We start from the raw sequence: 20,741 nt of genomic DNA on the forward strand, positions 1-20,741 counted from the left end.
ACAGCCTAGTAAGGTGGTAGGCATAAGACCCATTTCAAAGACAGAAACATCCTCTAAAAAAAAAAAAAAAAATCTGTGTCTGAGCCAGGATGAGAACCGATGAGCAACATCGTGAATTGTAGTTCAGTGCCCTAACCACTAGGTCTGATTGATAGAAGCAGAAAGAGATCTAAGCTCACTCTGCGTCAGTGAAAAAGGAAATACTGAATTAATCTATTAAACACACTCCAGTAGGAGGCATTTTCTTCAGAGAGAAATAAGGCGTACTGTGGATTTTCATTTTTTTCACATTTTAAAGTTAATCTCTAAAACATTCTAAAATTTGAGTCTTAAACCCTCTGCTTTAATTACACCAGATCCACTGATACCTTTCAAGATAAATAGTTTATAGATGTAAAAGCTGTTATTACACTTCTCAACATCACATTTTCATCGTTTGCACATCTGATATGTTGGCAGCGTGCTTTCAGGACCTAAAAATACATAGTGATGCACAAAGATACAGCACAAGTTTACAGGGCTGTTCTGTCCTAGGAACACAAAAAGCTGAAAATTTACTAACTTAGCCACAAGGCTATATAAGAATAATAGAAGGCTTCCATAAACTCAGTCATACTCTTGCATACTTTTGATTTCCCTTTTTCCTGTTACTTGTGTATCTAAAAACTTTAAAAACATTTTTTAAATTAAGAAAACAGTCTTCTAAGAGTACTTACATGCATCTCTTTGTTTAAACAAGAATGTAGAACTCATTTTCCTTAGACCATTTGTTTGAAAGGCCGTAAGGTATCTATATTCTTCACAATGACTAAAAAAATTGTAAATAAGAGCATAATTTTCACACTTTTTGACATGTTTTTGCATAAGAAATGGTCCAGGTCGCCTAAACTCCCTTAAAGCTTGAAATGACTAACACTCCTGTTCCCATTTGTAATTTTATTTCTGCAGATGAGGGAACATATTTGAAAATGTTCATTTTCCTCAAGAAGGTATATTTGATAACTAAGGATAAGCATTGTCCGTGGCTGTAGCTTTTCTCTGCACTGAGCTCTAGTCTCTCACCCTGCAGTATCAGAGCTGCTCCACCAGTCGCTCTCCAGACGAGCTGCTGCCTCCCCTTCCTTGCTGCCAGCTGCTTGTTCCTACCACTCTGCTGCCTGCCGAGTTGTGCTCATTCGACTGTTTGCATGGCCCTGCTGTTTAACTGCATTGGTGAATGATGCAGCTAAAAAGGTCTCTCCTCTATTTCTTCTCAGCCATATTATTTCATTGCTTTCAGGCACAGCACAATCCCGGAGCCACGTGAGGCTGCGCTGTACTCCAGCAGGGAAAGGAAGAAGGGGGAAGGCAGGAGCCCTTTCAGCCAGCCTCGACATTGCAGAATTCATAATGTGGCACTGTCTGTAGCAGCTACTTTGCTGTGAGAATTCATTTAAAAGGCATTTAAGACGTTGGTTTGCATCTCAGTACTGAATCCTGCTTCAAATAGGCTTCCTTTAGCAGGTGACAGAAAAGCCCAAGACTGACTCAAAGCACAGAAGTACAATTAAGATGTGGTTAAGAATGGTGTGGGAACAGTAACAAAGCTGTATTAAGTACCATCCTAGTAATATATTCAGATCTCCAGTGCTTTAAATAATAGATTTGTGTGCTTCTAAAACATACTTGGACGTATAGTTATCATCTCTGCAAGGGCACTAGAACACCAAGGATTTAACAAGCCCCACCAGCAAAAGCTGCCTTCCAGCATCTTCCTGCCCAGCTGCCTCTCAGCCTCTCCCTCTCCCGCCTCCTGACGGCGCAAGAAGAGCAGATGGGTTTTGCCACTCGCCCGCAGGGTCCCTCGCCCTCTCTGAAGGTGATGGAGTCCCCCTCAGAGGGGAGGCCAAGCCACAGCAATGTTAAAAACAAAGAAAGGAAGAGGAGGGGGTGAGGAGCACCATATGCCTTTCTCAGTGTGGCGCTCACTCATCCTAAAACCTAGCAGTCAGCAGGACTGAAAGTGCATTATAACGGGGTTCTCTAATTTTCAATACCACGTGTGTGAGCGAAGGCTGTGCTGAGCTCTGCAGTTTCCTCACTGTTTTTGGCAGAAGAATTTTCTCTGCATAAGTTCATGCATACTTTGAGGTTTGGGTTCAGTCCTATCAAAATCCCAATCCAAAATCTGAGAGAATTCCCGTTCCACCTCTAAAAAGACCCCAACACTAAACCAATCCCACAAACCGTGCCTTTCAGACCATCCTAGTGCATCTAATCCAGATGTCTCGTTTGGGTTTTCATTTGGGAACATAACCTGAAGCCAGGCCAGTTCAGAGTGATTTAAAAATTGTGCAAATATTTTGCATGGCTCTGAGAAATAATGTATCATTTGTGCAGGCTTATATATCCATAAGCAAGTGCATACATGCCTGGGTGGTTATTACTTTCCCATGCGATGAATTATTGGGAGAGAAATGAGATATATTAAAGTGACAGTTTGCTGTACGGTTTTCAAGTCAGGGCAGGTACAATACTCCTTGCATTGGTCTTTTTTCCCCCTTGCAATAAATCCTCCAAAGCAGGGCCAGTACCTTCGGTGCTCCACTTCCCACTTTTAGGGGCTCCCCGATCTCCCGCGCTCTCCTGACACCGCGTGGGTTCCTGCAGATGCTGACAACGGGCCTGGTGCTGTGCTGCTGCTCTGGTCAGTCCTGCCCTCGCATCCACAGACTTCCTCATCACAACTCACCTGGCTCCCAAAACCATTTCTTTGTCCTTTGTATTGATAAAATTGGGGGGGTGTGGGGGGGAAACAGGCTTAACTTATTTCCTTCCCTCACACCCAGGATCTCATTAAGCATAAACAAACAGCGACATCTCTGTAGGGCTGTGGATCAATGGACACTGTCATCTGGCGATTTGAATCACATTAATACCACAGTAGAGCAAAATCCATCTGCTTCTCCCTTGCTAAAGTGGCAAGGCTCAACACATCTGCCAATTGCTGCAACTACCACTTGGAAGACTTATTTATGTGTGGATTAAAAAAAAAAAAAATCAATCTACCACAGCTATTTTCTTTCAGTCCCTCCTCACTTTACCTGAATTCCCTCTCCAGGAAATGCAATTTGATGCCCCAAACCTGCACTCTTTATGACTGGGATTAGCTATATTCAGACAATCCTGAGGAGCAGAGCACAAAACTAATCAATAAAGTGAAGCTTTGTGAGCTAGTGGAAGGACCTGCAGCACTTAGAAAACAAATGCCAGGAGTATATTCTCACAAGCAGTCTTTACAGCAGATGAGCTAACTGGTGAAGTTAAAAAGGGTTATACTTGCAGGGAGAATCTCTTATACAGAGCACTCAGTGGTTATACAAGGCCCATCAGGTTTTGGAAAACAGAAAAAACAAAGAGCAACATTCAGGCTGAAGGCCAGTTGCACTCCATCACCACCCTAGAAACACGAAACAAGAACATAATTTGCTTATAGGGAAACCAGTGCAACCACACGCTGCTGAAGAACATGCAACTTGGCTTTCCAGCAATGGAAAATAATTTTTCAGCTCCATCCACTCTTCTTAGCTTCTCATTTAAATTACAAAGGGTCAATTACAAACCAATCAATACTAATTGCATATCATCAGTTCTTGCTGTCCTCCATTTGCTGCTATCTGCTACTCCATGGTTAGCTAGCACATGGGAGGTAGAAATCTGGAGGAACAATATTTCGTGAGGAAAACCATCATTTCACAAGCAATAACTCACTCTTCCATCACAAAATAATAGTTGGACTTTTTTTCAGCTGAAGATCCCCAGCACCCTCTGAAAGCTGTACACTCAGTAAGATATTTTTCTGTCGAGAAACATTTCTTCATTCTTACATATTTTTGTCAGCAAGCGCGGACTGTGGATAAATTACTAAAAAATTCAATTTTCAGCTTAAGCCCTGTGTTTGGTGCGAAATCTCATAAGAATTAAGGAATCCATTTAAGGATTTCTAAAGTAGCCCATGAGGGATTCATAAGCATAGTGTAACTCTTAAGTAATCCTTAATGAATGCTTCAGGGGCATTTGAACTTGTTCCTGTGTCATTACTGAAATTATTCTCAGCAGCCAACATTATCTGAAGAAAATTTTAGAATAACTGTGATTTAAATGATAATCCAAAAAAGTGGCATATCTATTTCTGCAGGATAATTTAAAGATTTTTACAGGATCAAATGTATCAAGTTGGTAGAGTAACTGTCATGTAGAGCATTGAAACGTATGTATTCAGGAGTTTGAAATTATCCTAGGCAAATAAAGCCAAAAAGTAATAAAGTAAAAGATTTAGAAGAGAATAAAACCAACCAATGGATTTAGCAGTCACTAAAGCTGTAAAACAGGCAGATAACAAATTAAGCAAAATCTAAGTTGCAGGGAAAGACTAGCATTTGACAGAATAAAGAAGGCTTAAAGAAGCTAAAAGTTATAATACAGCTGTAATGAGCTGCTGAGATCTATAAATGCAATGGTAACTACAGGCCTGGAGTCACTGGTCTTCCCTTCTGCCGGGTCCTCGCTGCGGCAGTACTCCTGCAAGCTCCCGGGGATCGGGACTCAGGACTCTGCCTGCAGTCGGCAAGTAACAGAGACGCCCGTGATGGAGCAGCAACCCGGCGAGGGGCTGCCTGGCACAGGCGGGACGAAGCACTTCTGTTAAACTTGCCGCGTGGCGGGAGCTTCACCAGCCTGCGCCTCTAGGTGCTGACGGGAGACTGCACCTGAAGGCTCTGCTTGATGGCAGCTGCTGACACACTCGTTCACAGGTGGGTCTGATGGTTCATGCACCCTAACAGCGCTCAGTGTTATACTCCCATGACCTCCAAGAAGCGTAATCTGTTGGGGCCTGCCTCAGCAGAAAATACCCGGCGATCTCTGCTCCCCCGGGGCTTTCTCTCCCTCCCCCTGCATCCGGGGGGATGCGCGGACCATGTGCCGAGGCTGAGTAAAACGCAGAAGTGCTGCCACGGAGGGGGACAGATGGGATGTCTGGTTTCCTTTGAATTATCTACTTTCTCTCTAGTGCAGTTCCCTTCTTAAGCTACCAGCCAGATGTTCTTTACTCCTCAAATATATTTTTCAGACTGCTCTCCATTTGAAATGGAGAGGAGAAGCCTACTCCTACTGGGCCGTGTTTGGAAAATGACATTCATGCTGAGTGGTGGCCTACAAGGTCCCATAGGCTGCGACAGGATGGTTTGATGAGTAAGGTATAATTCAAAGTGACAAAAAGAGTGGGGAGGGGAATAGGGGTAAAATTAATGTAACAGCTGGTTTTCAGATAAACCTGCTTTGCTAAGATGTTCAGCAAAAAAGAGCAAGCAAGCAAACAAGCAAAACAAAACAACAAGAAAGAACTTTTTCATGGAAAGGAGGACCAGCTTGGCTGAAAAAAAAGAGATTTTGGTAGGAATTTTTTAGACAATCCTACACATATCTCCTGTAAACTGGCAAAAAAAATCCAGGTTTCACAGTGAAACTTTGATTTACTTTTTATAAGGCCTGATTAATCTCTCAGTGAAATTAGTTTACATTCAAAATTACTTTGGTGGATACAACGGAGTCCAGTAAGAGAAGAGTGAATGAAAAGATGAGTTTTCAGGAAAGGATAAGTACATCATTTTGTCATATGGCACCGGCAATAGCTATAATTCTGGGAATAAAGGTATTTGTCATGGGATGTTCTTCTTAGTTACAATAAATAAGGTATATATTGGAGATATATCTTCTTGGCAGTACTACAATTGCTTTTAGTCCATATACTTTTATCACCTCTATACCTGTTTTTTTAATGTCAGCTTGTATTTGTTTTTCAGTTTATAATTTCTCCCTACATAGCACTGTTTGTATTTCCCTATTGGGATTACAGTTTAGCTTTCACAAAGGAAATTTTTCTTCTTAAACTGTTATGTCCCATACAATAGATTTTTGTCTCCTCTCCAAACATTCTGAATATCTGCTGTTCATCCAATTTCCCACCTTCTCTCCAAAATGATAATTAAAAATTTTTCCAATATTCTATTATATAAGAATAAGTACATAAAGATGAACGTAGTTCTATTGAAATAAATGGTTAAGTAGGTATATGTTAAGCACTTTACTAACCTGGGCTCTGAAAAAACAGTCATGTTGAGAATATGCATTAGTGCATTACAAACACAGGGCATGCTTTACACTAAATTCTCATGCTTTTATGTTCATAAGAGAGAAGATAAATAATTAACCTTAAAAGCTATTTACTAATTTTAATGTTATTTGGCAAATATTCCTCTTTCATTAATTCATTTTCTCTTTGAATTTACTTTCAGAACCCTTATAAATTTTCACAGTATTTTAAGATTTTTGACAGGTTGCTCAGCAACATATCAAATTAAGTTGTTTTTTAACCTCCTTGACAAGACCCTGTGAATGGCAGATCTTGAGATAGGATGTAAATTTGAATCAATTTTCATCAATTTTCATACTTATAAGCATCATAACTTGAATATATTTCAGAGTCACAAATCTAAGCCATTGAAATCCTTTTTTAAAACTTATGTTCAGTCCCTTCCATTCTGTTCAGCTGAGGACGGAGTTTTCAATATAAAGATTTGTCTAGGATTATCTTGTTGGGAGCTCTCTGCAGAACAATCGCATACCTTTCTGTGAGATGTTGCTGCACTTGCGGTAACAAATACTGCAATTATAGCAGTCTCATAAAAGAAAAGTGAGTCATATTCTTCCAGTGAGACTTTGTAGTTTTGTCTTTCAAATATAAGACATATTGCTGGTGGGATACTTTGCTTTCAAGGCTCCTATTAGTTTTGCTGTGTATGTGGCAAACAGATAGCAACCTATCAGCTACATTTGATAGCATTTCTACTACTCTGAGGAAGCATCACTTTTAGAAACTCCTGTATCGTCATTAATTAATTTTCACCATTACTCCAAAACATAGCTGAATTAGGATTAGAGTCTGAATGATGTCAAATGATGACAGTAATACTACAACTGTGTGGTTTGGCTAGACAAAAAGAATCACGCCTCTCACTCCATCAGCTGTGGTTAGGTTTAGCCTCTCTCTGCAAATGCCTAAATCCTACCAGTTATTTTAGCTTCTTTCTCTCATGTATCGACAAGGTAATATTCCTTAGGGAAGATAACATTTTACTAATATTAGTTACAGCCAGGATCCTGATTCTCCTATTGGCAGCACTTTAAGGATGGAGACTGAGTGAAAATGGTGCCATGCTGTTGTCTTGTGTGAAGACAAGGCAATCAAATACATGTTTAAGCTCCCCGATAGCAACGCTACCCGTACACAGACTGCAAGGCCTACAAAAGGAATTACAAAAATCCAGCTGAGATGTAATGAAAACAAGAATTAATGACTTCATATCCTTCTGTGAGAGTCCTGGTCTCAGCTTTGCTGATTCCCAGAGATGCCAGCATGGTACTTTTGATATACTGTAACTAAAAATTTCTTTGGTGTCAATGATGACCCTAACCTGATTTTCAAAGTGGCATGCAATATAGAACTGGCAACTCCAATTAGTCATGTTTTCTCAGATTTTAATCCAGGAAATATTTAGAAATGCAGGGCTGGCTGTTACCTGGATGTGTAGGTGAATCAGCACCCAAGGTCTTATGAGACTGAAAAGTAAACTTTTGCGTCAGCCTCCTAACGATGGAGTCCCGCCGACGGGGAGCAGCGCACGCTCCAGAGCTGCACCACCGGGCCTCAGCGCAGAGCTGGGCGGGCTACAAACACCCAGCTCCCTTCGTTAAAGTGCATAAAGTGAAGAAAAAAGACTGCAATCATTTCAGACAACAACAAATCTTCAGTGCTTGAATCAGGTCAACAAGCCTGCCAGGAAAGAAGAAAAAAGACCCTGAACTAATTTCTCAGCAAAAGAGTTTAAAAGATCATGGTTTCATGGTGGTTTCAAAACAAAAAGAAAAAATTGCTGTTGTTGCTCTTATAAAAATTTTCACTGAGAAGTGATAAACTTACTCCTGAGACAAAATGTTTGAAAATAGAAGATGCTTCCAAAGGGAAATGAAGCTGCTTTTCTGTCTCAGAAATCCTGCTGGTTGCCAGTATTGACATAAAATTCACTCTTGACTGAACTCCTGAATTCTCAGCAAGCTCAGTAGGGTGGTGTAGTTGTTTTGTTTATTTATAAGCATGGCAAGTTTCCTGCTGTAGCTGCTACCACATTTAAATGATCTTGGCAAGAAAAAGGCATATGGGATTCATTCTGAAGAAGGACCATGTCATTGCCTGGCAGACAATTTCCTTTTTTTAAGTCTGGAACACATTTTTCCAGCCTCTGCTAAGTGTTACTATTTCTGAGGATACTCAAAGCAGGTAAAATGGTAGGACTTCCAGGAGAGAGATAAACAAGGACTCTGAAAAAATGGCTCACACTGACCTTGAGACAGAATACTGAAGGATCTCTGGGCAGATATTTCTTCCTCAGTACAATCACTCAAGGCACATAAACATATTACTTAGAATTTCCAAAAGCTATAGTAAAAGTCATAAAATTTCCACAGAACAGAAAACTAAAGAGGAAGTATTTCTGAAGTTAAGGAGTGTTTTCCTGGAGCTATAGTAAGTCTACAGGCAGAACAACAGCTTCTAAATCTATCCACATTGACCTTCAGAAGAAGCAGAAATGTCTTTCAGGCCAAGCATATGTAAATGAAACACCTAGTTATGCGAGAAGTCAGAAAAAAAAAATTCAAGTTAGTTGGAAAGTTTCCAACGTTCAAAGTCTAGTACAACTGGTTAAGAGAGTCAATAAGGCTGGGAGAGACCGATGGCCCCTGAAAGAGCACTGGGAGTGATGCACCAGGAAGCAGATGTTCCAATCAACACTTTTTATAAGAACTTTCCAGCTCACATTTTAATGAATATTTTGCATTTCCACTCTTTTCTAGTCAAGAGATCGGGGGGGGGGGGTTGTTTGTTTTTTTGTTTTGTATGGGATTGCATGTTACTGTAAAAGCTGCTGAAAACTCATGCTCAACGTTACTGTAAGATTTTGGGTCATCTTTTCCCCCGCTGCTTCACTCTTCTGCATATTAGTCAGACACCCAGAAGAGCATATATCTTAAATTTCTCCTAGTGTTGTCATTCTATAAAAAGGCTCTGTGCCTAGATACCAAATGCAAGTATATAGTTTAATGAAAATGGAAAGAAAGTTCTGTACTTTGGGGTGTTCTTACCATAAATGTAAAGCTCTAGTTTTCTAAAGGCAGCCATATATTTTTCACAATTCATTGGTCCCCACTAGCAAGTCCAGCAACTTAAAAGCTCAGTGTTTCCATGTCTCACACTTGTGTTCTCTCTCTCCTTTTCACCCAATGTCACTGGAGCTGTGATATTTAAGTTGAAGGAGGAAGCAAATACTAAAATCACGAATCCCTTGCTGACTGCACTCTTCTGGCAACTGCTTTGCATCTGTACAAGCAGAGCTCAGCCCAAGTGCCTGTACTGCAGGGCACAGGAGAGGTGGTCACTGTGGTAGGTTCATGTCACACATTAGATATTGCATATGATTATGGTGGGAAATGTCACTTAGCAAGTAATGAACATGTCGATTTCGGTCTGAATGTTTTCAGCCCATCTAGACAGCACTTCCTCAATGCAGCGTATATTCCTGCTGTTTGGTGATTAGAACACTGCTTACGATTTTGGGAGGAGATAAAAAATAAAAAAACCCAAGTCCACACTGTGAATTTCAGCCATAGATCCATCTTGGGTAATGTGATTTTAGAAATCATCTGAGTGACCTTCTGCAAAGGACAGTTCTGAAATCATGCTACCTTTCCTCAGATCAGGCATTAAACTACAACTACTTTACACGTCAGCTCATTTCCAGTGGCTATGCTTTATTGAAAGTGTAATTATAGTATGCATTTTGGGACCCAGCTGGCTACAAATCACTTTACAGACTGATCTGCAAAAGAAATGCCATCTAGGAACCAATTCAACAGTTGCTGAAATTCAGCTGTTTCTGGAATGAAAGATGGCAATTGCTTACAGGACCCTAACAGCACAATGAAACTATGTTAGACAGACAGCAAGAAACATAGCACCAAATGGAACTGGAGGGAAATTATAAATATTCACCATGTTAAAACTTGCTCTCAAATTTATCCATAATTCTCAAAGTTTTGTCTGCACCAAGAAGTTTTATTTTTTAAGGAAACTATAAACTACTAAAATCAAGCCAACATAGTCTAAGTTTTACTGTTAGCGTGTCCTGGCTGGATGAGACAACTTAAAAATAAATTTGTTTTCCCTTGCTGGAGTTTTAGAGAGTGCTAATGTGATAGAACTATTTTGAAGAAAAAAAAAAAAAGAGCAAAAGAAAACAAACTTCTCCATTCCTGCTTATTTTACCCTGTAGAAACTCTCAGCTCAAACTATCTCTGTCCTGTGAAAAATCACCCACCATTCACTGCTGCGCACTCAGCAAACCTGCCTTAAGTACTTGTGCACTAATATAATCAGTAATTATTTTACTGATATTATAAAAAGATACAAGTGTCAGTGTTTGATATTAGTTTACAAATTGCTTCCATAGCATAGAGTGAACCAGAACTATAAAATCCTCAATTTTGTGTACTGTTATTGGTAAATTGTGTCAATATTCTGTGTGTTTGTAGAGGGCTATTATTATAAGCATTTGTTCATGTGTTTGCTTATCTTCAGCCTCATTAAAAATGAGTATATTAAGCAGACAAAATGAAATTCAGGTCAGTCGGTTTAATTCCAGACTTCAGAAACTATAAAGAATCTGAAGCTGTCTTTCTCCATACTCAATGGCATAGCGGCAACACAACACTAATGAGTTGGGCACCACAGAGAAACAGCCTTTCCCTGTGGATCCAGCCTTTTGCTATATGCACAAGCTCTTTGCAATGGAATAACCAACACCCAGATTCTGATCTCATTTACAGTAGCCTAACTTACCTGTCATCGAGGTAGTTACTCTAGGTTTACCTCACTGTAATGGAAATCAGAGTCTTGGCTAAATATTCTATATATACACCCATATAAATGTAATACTAACTAGTAAGTGAGAACAAGCCTAACATCTTAATGGGATTACTTCAATTTTTAGCTTGCCTGGTAAATTTGTTGCAATGGTATTATGTGCTTTCTCTCATTTTCTCACTTTACTTTCACCCTTGTTATTCAAGAGAATTATTAATTTTTCTCCTCTTCAAATGTCATATGATCTGGCAAGTCAAAGAGGACCATTTCAATGGTTCAACCCTGAATGACAGAACTAAAGACATGCCATTTCTGGATGAACTTCTGGTCATATTAGCACTCTTGTTACGGCTGAAGAACACCGAACCCTTTTCACAGACTATTGTCAAAAGCTCTTGGTGCAAAGAAATGCCTACCTGAAGACGGCAAGGCTCAGGGACCAGAGCACTAGTGGTTTCCTCAGTTCAAATTTTGCTCGTTTGTTCATTAGGTGCCGACCACCAAATATAAAAGCAGCATACAGAGCTGAAAATAGGAATGATTTCTTCCTGCAAAACAAAAACAAAAAACAGCTGTTAAATATTTAATTAGTATTTGTTACCATCTGTATGTAACTGTCAAGTGCTTGCGAGTCTCCTTGAAAGGAAACTCTTCTGAAGACGCTCCTGCAGCCTAGTAGAGATTATTGTTATTGCATAAACCTATATCCCTGCACATAGGTCCGGATCCAGGTTTTCTTACTGCAGGCAAAACTGACCTTGGGGAAGCTTTTCCTGAAAAAGAACAGCAAAATTTGGCTCCCCTTCTTTCCCAATTTACGAACACTGACCTTCTGTGAAGAACAGAACAGCTGTTGCAAAGCCCATGGGGGTCCTTTGCCTAGACGCACTTCTAAAAGCAAAACGTGGCTGATATTTGGACCAATCAATCAGGTTTTGTGGCTCATTCAGCATTTTTGTATCATATATTGTTTCCTGCAGGCTCCTTGCTAGCTGGCAATTTTGTTTCCCATTATTTCCTCAAAGAAGACTTTTAAATATCTTCAGCATTGCAACACAATATGAAGAGACTCATAAAAAGCTGAGAGCCAGCAACTAGAGGTCAATAGCTGTGTTATGCAGCCGTCATACTGTGTGGAATTGCCCTGTTGTAAGTCCTTTTTGCAAGTGCCGGTTCACTCTGTATAGGAAATCCAGTGAATTTGCTGAAAAGGTCAAGCATCGCTCTGTTAAGGAACTTCAATGATACTGTTAGAATTGCAAGCTTCATTTTTAGAACTGCCTGACAGTAGTTCAGCTCAGCAATGATCAGCAAGCATTTGAACTCTGGTATTGTAATTCATTGTAAATCAACCATTACAGGTCAAAAATAGATTCAGTCTGGGATTCCTTCCCACACATCATAATATTACACTGGCTAATACTTAATGATGCACAACATTAATGGCGGCCTAACTGGGTGGGTATATAGTTAGGAACAGATTTTTCTCTACAGAATCTATTTTTACCTCTACCAGTATTAGTGGAGTATCTAAGAAAAGCTGTAGCAGTGTATTTGTTCCTATAATAGTACAAAGAAAGCATGTGCAGCCTTCAATGGAGATAAATGACTTTTGTATAAGGATGAAAGCTAAGTAGCAGTCTCAGTCCAAAAGACAAACACAAACATAGGTGGTCTAATTGTGGTGGCAATGCTTATTACAAGTGGGTTTTGAAAACCACAAAGTCTGGGCCCTTAATCATCTCTTACTAAAGAAAAAAACATTAATTTTCACTTCTGCATTCTTAACTTCCCCAGTCAGGAAAGAGACATAATCGCCACATTTACTAGCAAGGAAATAGCGACAGAGACTGACTTGCGTGCTTCTCCCCCTGGCTGAGGGCAGTGTAGTCAGAGTCTGTCATCAGGCAGGCAGAAGAGGTCTGTGTTGAGCTGGTCCACGCAAGGTCTCCAAAGCAACCGAGACCAGCGCAGGAGGCCGTGCCAGTGCAGAGGGAGAGACTGCAACGCAGCACCGCGGGGCAGCTGCCAGCAGGACACGGGCAGGCAGGCTGGCAGGGAAGCATGTCAGGGTTTAAGACCAGTAACTAGAAACATTTCTTGGGAAGGAGGGAAGGCAGGAAGCAGTTCAATTCTGGATCAAACACAACCAAGACTTCAAAATAATGGTTCAGCTTCAGTTCCAGTTAAAAAAAAAAAAAAAAGACCAGTTTGAATCAGTTATCCATTCAGGTCTGTGCTCAGTTTGACTCTCTTCTTCCTGGGCAAGACACCCTATATATTTACACCAAATGACAGTTCACTTTGGTTCTTATTACTGAAAGTATTCTTTTGAGTTCAGTCAGTCTAACGAGGATAATTACACTAGGAGGTCAATATTATACTAATTATACTACATTATACTACATGGTATACAGTATACATTACTATATACTATATAGTAATTATACTACATTCAACATTATACTAATTAGAGCACATAATTTTTAGGTCACTTTTAACAGCTTTGTTCAGCATTATTTGCGACGACAGTAATTGTTATTCCAGCTGTCTACAGCTTTGTATTGGTGGTGGCAGACATGAGACGACCTGACTGCACTCATGCCGTGAACTGCAGAGAGCAGCTGCTGGCAGTGCTAGGCAAGGAGGGATGCAGTACTGCTATCTCCAATCAGAGGTAAGCACAGTACTGCATAAAGACAAGGCTGATTTTGAAAGCGGATCTCTTTTTTGACAAGTTCTGACAATTTCTGATAACTTTCACTTTTGGCATCCAAAGGCCTTTGAATTTTCCTCTCTTTGCAGCATAATAATGGTTAAAAGGACTGGGTAATCCAGATGATACAGTCATAAAGGGGCGGCAGAGGTTTGTACCCTTAAGATGATCTGTTTAACTGAACTAGACTGGTATTAACCAGCTTCCTACCAGTGATTTTATGATGGCTTTTGTGAAAGGTTCATGACTACCGTCTGGTTCCTAATGATCAGCGTTACAAAGCAATGGCAATCTGACAGCGTTCACTTAGATCTGACATGGCTTCAGCCAAAGGAGTCTAGTACCAAATGAGCATTTTTAAAGATAAAGTTTTGGAGTAGTTCTAGAGTATTATAACTTTTCATTACTATTATTTGAAGAGAAACTAAATACAACAGAACAACAACAAAATAATATATCTTGAAACTAAAAAGTCCCCCCTAAGTAATTCAGTAGCAAAGACTCGCATCCAATAACTCCAATGTTAACACATTGATATGTTTGTCTTCAATTCTGTTCTGCAGGGTAACACAGTAGACATAAAGACAAGGCTGCCAAATCCTCCACATCTTTCTGGCATTTCTGTTTCTCACAGTTGTCTCCCACCTTCCTACATTTTCAGACTTCAGCGACTAAGTACCATCTATACTGAATACAACTCTATGTTGCGCCGCAGAAAATTGCCAGCTCTTTTGCCCAAAAAGGGAGGCAGGGGAATTTTCTAGAGAACCTGTAAAATGCTCTGCTCAGTCTGAGGGTTACTACAGAAAAGGACAACAGAGTTTGGGGCTAAGGCTGAAAATGTGAGGCGGCTCTTCAGTGCCTGGAGAGCAGAGGTGGCCTTATGAAGCGAGGGGACAGGCAAAAGCAGCTGACAAGGAGGGGAAAACAGAAAAGAAAGGATGAATGGTAACTGTGGGAGGCTGACAGCTATGAGAGACATGAAGCTAGGACTACAGGAGAAGGAAGGAGCCTTGAAGTGTAAGAGTAGGAAGACAAGAAGCACAAGGAGAGGGGAAGATTAAAAGAGAGCTAGGTCCATAAAAAAAGTATTTAAGTGCCTTAATTCTGCATTACTCCAACACTGGAATGAAAAGCAATGGCTCAGCTGCAGCTTCATGGCAGAATTGTCCAAGCTCATGAGCAGCTGCTTGTTTCCTTTTGCAACATATGGAGCCTGAGAAGTTTTTGTTCCATCCACAACCAGGACCTCATATATAGGAGAAACAAGGCATTGATTTTGCCCAAAGTTCTGCTTAAACATCATCAGGACATTGAAAGAAAATATTCCTCTAATTAAGCCCCTGGAGGGTTGCACCTGGGCACACCAACAGACTCCAACTACCTACACAGAAGGTACAGTTTTGGTCACTCTCTTATAGAAATCCTATAGCAGGAACAGGTGGTATTATCACCACCTGGGTCACAGTCTGGGGTGCCTGCTTCTCCCTTTGCACTGTATAAGCCGAAGACGGATGTTTTGTCTATCCAAGGTCTGATGGACAAAGGTTTGGGCACTGGTGTGCATTTTAGAAGCTTAAATCCCTTATTAAGTCTAGCCCTAAGGTAGTGGGAAAGAGATAAGAAAAGAAAAAAAAAAAAGGAAAGGATTAAGAGTTGAGAAGAGGGAGGCAGAAAAATGGGGAAGAAAGATGGAGAAAATCCATCCCACCAGAAACAAAGCTTCTTGTCATTCACAGGCAGGAGGTCTTACCCAGGGAAGCCCATTCAGGCACCAAGAAGTGGCAAGGAGGGATCAGTCATCTGGCTTAAGGCAGGAAAACGACACACACAAATGGACAATGAATTAACGAAAGAAGGCAATGGTAAACAGAAAGGTAGAGAGTATGAAAACTTGTCTCCCCTCCCAGAAATATGTAATTCATAAAATACTGAATGTATAAAAATTACCATAGTGTTCTAAAATAACAGCCCAAAACCTTACAGTGAGCCTCATACAAAACAGTGCAAGACATTCTGGCATCTCTGATGTAACGTGAAATAGCCCTGAACACTGCAGTGCCTCTGAAGGAGGTGTTTTCAGCCCATATGCACTGTTGTAATTTTTCCCCCCTGAAAATAGCAGCCTGAGTCATTATTGTAGAGTTCTCTAATGTTAATGACTAAACTTATAGAGATATAGATATATAATAAAAGTTTAGTATTTCTATAGGAATTTCTTTAATTGTTAAGGAAAAACCGTATAGAAATTCACAAAGGACAACCTTTACACAGATCTTTTAAGCATCCCATAATATGTAATAAAGGATTATCCCCATAACAGCATTCTATAGGAACAGTGAAAAACTGGAGGAGTGTTATCTACCTCTAGTTACGTTCTATAGGTTTTTAGAGACTCTTTTTATCAAGATGTATTTACTTTCCATATGCTGAGCTCATTCTTAAACTCATTAGCACTTCTGCATATGCTATTAAGGGAGCAGAACAGGTAAAAAAAGCACTGTAGTTGCCAGAGGAGAATGCTTCTGTCAAGTAAGCAGGCAATTTCAGACTCCTGATGTTTTTCTTCTGGCATCTTTCATCACTGTTTCATTTAATTCTAGAAAAATAAAGATTTTACTGAAAAACAGAAAAGGAAAAACGAGGATGCTTGGTAAGATGAAAGATAAGATACTTTTTCTACAGGTTTCTCCCAGCTTTCAACAGGAAACAACAACCAATTGTGTTTATAATTGAAAAACTGAACTTAAGACTCTAATTTAAGTGCTTTGACCTGAACCCATGTAAATAACACAGCATATCTGTGTCTGTGCTTCACAAGCATTTCACAAGCAGTGGCTGGTAGCTCTGGCAAAGTTACTTTCTCTCTGATGCTTATTTAAAAATCACACATTCTGTATGTATAAAAAAAGTGTGAAAATGCTTCAGTCTCTCAGTGTTTCTACTTCTGAAATACTGTCAAAGCAAACCTTTCTCTCTCTTCTCAGATACAATGACAAAACCACCAAGAAGAGATCCAATATATGGATATGACAGATTTGCATATGAAAATATGACCTGTACTGCTGGATTTGATTAGCATTTTTGTAGTTGTTTCCTGTTGAGCATAATAGCTGTAATAATTGAGAAAGAGGGAAATGTAAAAAAGGAAGACCAATCATCTGATGCATGTAGTCTGATGCACTCCTACACCTAAATATCCCTTGACATTTCTATTTAGAGCAGCAGCAACGAACGTCACACGCGCACGGCTCAGTGACTCACTGATGACGTTCTTTCACGTAATGGGCTATCAAAGTGTGAGAGAGCAAGCAGGGATACATTTCAGACGGATCGGCTGACCCCAGGTTTCTAAAACCTGCCTTTCAGAGCCTACTCAGACCTTCAGCGTCTTTGTGGCAGACACTTTGTGATAGACATGGAGGGCTGGGGCGCTCCTCCAAGGTCGGGGCAGCTCTCCTGGCACCCCTCTCTGCGCCGGCAGCAAGAAGAGCAGAGCCCGGGCCTCTGAATCAAGTCTCAGACAGGGCCTGCTATTCCCCTGCCTCTGCCTTTTCCCCGGGGCCCTGCTCCCACCACCACATTTATGTCATTATTGTTAAAATCGCTCGACTCAAGGGCTCACTCTTGTCAAATATTCTCAGGCAGTATTCTGGCACAAAGAGCAGGAGCGGGCTGTCGTACTGCAAATCTAGGAAGTTTCAGCAGTAGAGGGGAGGACTGGAGGACATACAGAAAGACCTACCGGAACGTGAGGACTGGAGTCACAGAAACACAGTTGAGTTTAAGGAGAACAAGTCACGGGGAATTCTGTGGACACAGTCACAGTTTTGAATGACTAGTGTTGTCATTTTAAGGCTTGTGGGGGCACCTCTGCTCTCAGGATGAGCACCATGAGTGCTAACAGTTTCCTCTAGGCTAGAAGTAGCCCTAGTCCTCTGCTAGCCTGCGTGCATCGGCATCATTTCTAGGGAGCCCGGGTCTGGGGCCAAGAGGCAGTGCCCACCTGAGTCTCACCCCAGCATCACGTTCAAGCAGGCTCAGGAGCAGGAAAATGCTCCCAGGTCATGCCAATGGCAGGGTAGGCAAAAGCCATAAAATTACAGAGCAGAGAAACAAGTGCAAGGCAGCGTAAATGCACAGTGGAAAGAAGATGTCCTGCAGCTCCCTGATGATCGTATTTGTTTCTTTTAAATGTGTTTATCAGTAGTTCATCATGGTCATGCTTGTAGAATATGAGTGTTACAGAATATTAGCCATAAACTAAAATGTGAACCAGCAATTTTTTTTTGCTTTCTCTTTGTAGTGGGAAAATGTAAGTGAAGGGAAAAGGGGAGAAAGTGAAGTTAAAATTCAGGGACATATGGTTTTTTAGATAGAAGAAGAAAATACAGGTCTGAAGAATAAGAAGTCACTGTTCTTTATAACGTCATACATGCTTAATGGAACAAGCCATACACCCTTAAAAACCTGTAAGCTACAACCTCAATTATAAGCATGAGAGAAAATTACTCCTCACATTGAAAGCACTTCAGAAGACAAAGCCAAAACCCTTCCAAAACCTTGGGTTTTGTAACCAGCTTGCCAAAGACTTGTTACCGCTGAAGGCAAATCAGCTCCATCTCTGGCTCTGTCCCAGATTTCCTCCACTTTAAAATTACGTTTAAAATGGGGACCCACCCAGTGGCGTTGGTAGGTGACAGTGTGCTTGCAGTGACGAAAGCCATCCCTGCGTTTTTATCTAGCCAGCGCAGCTCGCAATGGAAGTGACGGCCTGGCAGGCCGCGTTCCCAGGGTGAGTGCCCCGTGCCAGCTCCCACCTGGCCGGTCCCAGGCGCGCTGTCCAGCCCGTGCCGGAGCCCGTGCCGGAGCCCGTGCCGCCCCATCTCCGAGGCCCCATGCAGGTGGGAGCGTGCTGCGTAGCTGTAAGAGGGGACTACCATTCCCCCATTACCAATATTAATCATAAGTAACAACTATTTTTGCACAAAACCCCAAGATTTATGTCACCAGAGCTATGACTTGAATCTGGGCCCAGAATACTTGTAGGAACTTACTGACAAAATGAGGACCATCACTGGCCCTGTTAAAAGCCTTCACACCAGCTGTAGTCACAGAAACCTCCTCTGTGCTGGGACTCTCTGTTAAACCCATCTCTATCACTTTGACAACAACCTAATTCTTACACCAGGACTTACAGCGATAAGAGGCGATAGAAGCAGGGTGTCCTGCTGGAGCCACTATGGGTTTCTGCAGGCTATGCTGGGGCTTTCAGACAGGCGCTGGAGAGAGGACAGCGAGCAGGGCAGATAATGTAGGTCATGGACACTGCAGCTTTGATGAGAAACCACATTACTTTCACTTTAAATTTGTTCAGCGTAAATTTAAACCTCTGGCCTCTACAGGAAAAACCTGGAGCTAGCAAACAAACACGGCTGCAGCTGAACCTGGGGACTGCTAGCCTGCATCTCTCCCAGTTCCATCCTTTCTGTCCGTACCTGAGTCTCGCCTGAAGTCGGTTAATTGAGATATCTGCAGTGGAGATTTGTCATATAGACACAGAATGAAAATACTTAGATCTCCATATTGCCTTATTCATTTGATCTGCTCTGTCCAATCAAATTAATCAATAGTTATGACATTTAATGGTAAGTTTCCATTTAAAGCAGTACATCAACATAAGACCTTCAGATCTAGGAAGAGCCCTGAAGCAATTCACAAATGTTAGTTATATAGACAAGTACTGCTTTAGTCACTGCTTTGGAAACAGATATTTATTTATTAAACAGGACACAAACCAACACCCTACAAATAACACATCAGTAAGAATATTTTGATAAAACTACTTTCGCCCCTGTATCTGCAGGAAAGCCTATGCACCACAGTGGAGTTGTCAGTTCTCTCTACCACTGCAACAGCCAACTTGTAAACAGTCTTAGTAATAATGTCTGTTGGATCTCAAAAGGTATTTAAATAGCAAAAAAGGATTCACTCAAAATGACACATGGAAAATGCAGTGATTGCAAGCAAGCAGCAGCTTGTTGATTTTATATCTGTCCTAAAAGACATCCTCTCCAGCAGACACTGCTCCCTTCCAGCCTTCTGCAATACTACCTCAGAAAATGATGTTGTTACAACTGTCAGTGGATTGCAAAACACAAACAAACAAAAACGCTTTGATTTTTCTGAGAGGGTTCCCGGCCAAAAAAGGCATGCAAGATTCTCTTGTGAAGCAGAGGGTAACCTTAGAAACAGGGCCAGCCAAAGTCATGTACAAATAAGCCCTTATTTCTAAGCTGTGTGACAACCTTATGGAAAGGATTGCTTCATAACTCTTTCAGTGCTGGCAAACATTAAACTATCCTTGGGGAAATCAGACTGAAAACTGTAATAAATTAGAACATACACTTACCATCCTTCTCCTCCCTGCCTAAAGACCCAAAACGGGCTATACAGATCTGACCAGGACAGCAGTGTCATTCTGTGGCCTAGGTCTGATTAAAAGAGGATATTGGTACAAGTGACATTGCAGTAATGGAACTGGGGAATACAAACATCTTGCTTTCCAGCCTCATAAATGCCCATATGTCCTGTGGAAGAGAAGGAAGGGAACAGTGATCACAAAAAAAGCACATTTTGGGCAGAGAAGCAAATGAAGGAATATTTTCTGGCCTCCCTTAGTGAAGAAAGAGTAGGTCACCTACAGAACAGCTATCTACTCTGACTGGTCCTGCAGCACCTTTTGATGCGTGAAGTCAAGGACTGCTTGACCCGTCTAATGAAAATCTTCAAGACATCTGACCTTTGCCTGTTGCTGAGAGGCGATCAAGTGAGAAAGGATGCTAAGGAAAACACTGCAGAGAACCTGGACCTCGCTCTTGACTGTCAGGAAACTAGCAGAATTCAGAAAAAACAGCGTACTCTTGCCATAATCTTTTCAGCCATCTCTCTAAAACAAGGAGCCCTGCCATACAGCCCTTTCCCTTCTTAACCAGCTGGGAAGCAGGT

General features: G+C 41.1%; 1 protein-coding gene across 3 annotated transcripts in view; it reads right to left on the reverse strand.

The window, feature by feature from the left end:
• Positions 1-20,741, reverse strand: part of ELOVL6 (ELOVL fatty acid elongase 6) — an 81,761-nt gene that overhangs the window by 19,007 nt on the left and 42,013 nt on the right. For all 3 annotated transcript variants that reach the window (XM_067297618.1, XM_067297616.1, XM_067297617.1), the window contains one exon: positions 11,434-11,565. In XM_067297618.1, the coding sequence (XP_067153719.1) occupies positions 11,434-11,565 (132 nt within the window). The remainder of the gene's footprint in view (positions 1-11,433; positions 11,566-20,741) is intronic.

The sequence above is a fragment of the Apteryx mantelli genome, chromosome 5 (assembly GCF_036417845.1).
Source record: "Apteryx mantelli isolate bAptMan1 chromosome 5, bAptMan1.hap1, whole genome shotgun sequence".
Taxonomy (NCBI): Eukaryota; Metazoa; Chordata; class Aves; order Apterygiformes; family Apterygidae; genus Apteryx; species Apteryx mantelli.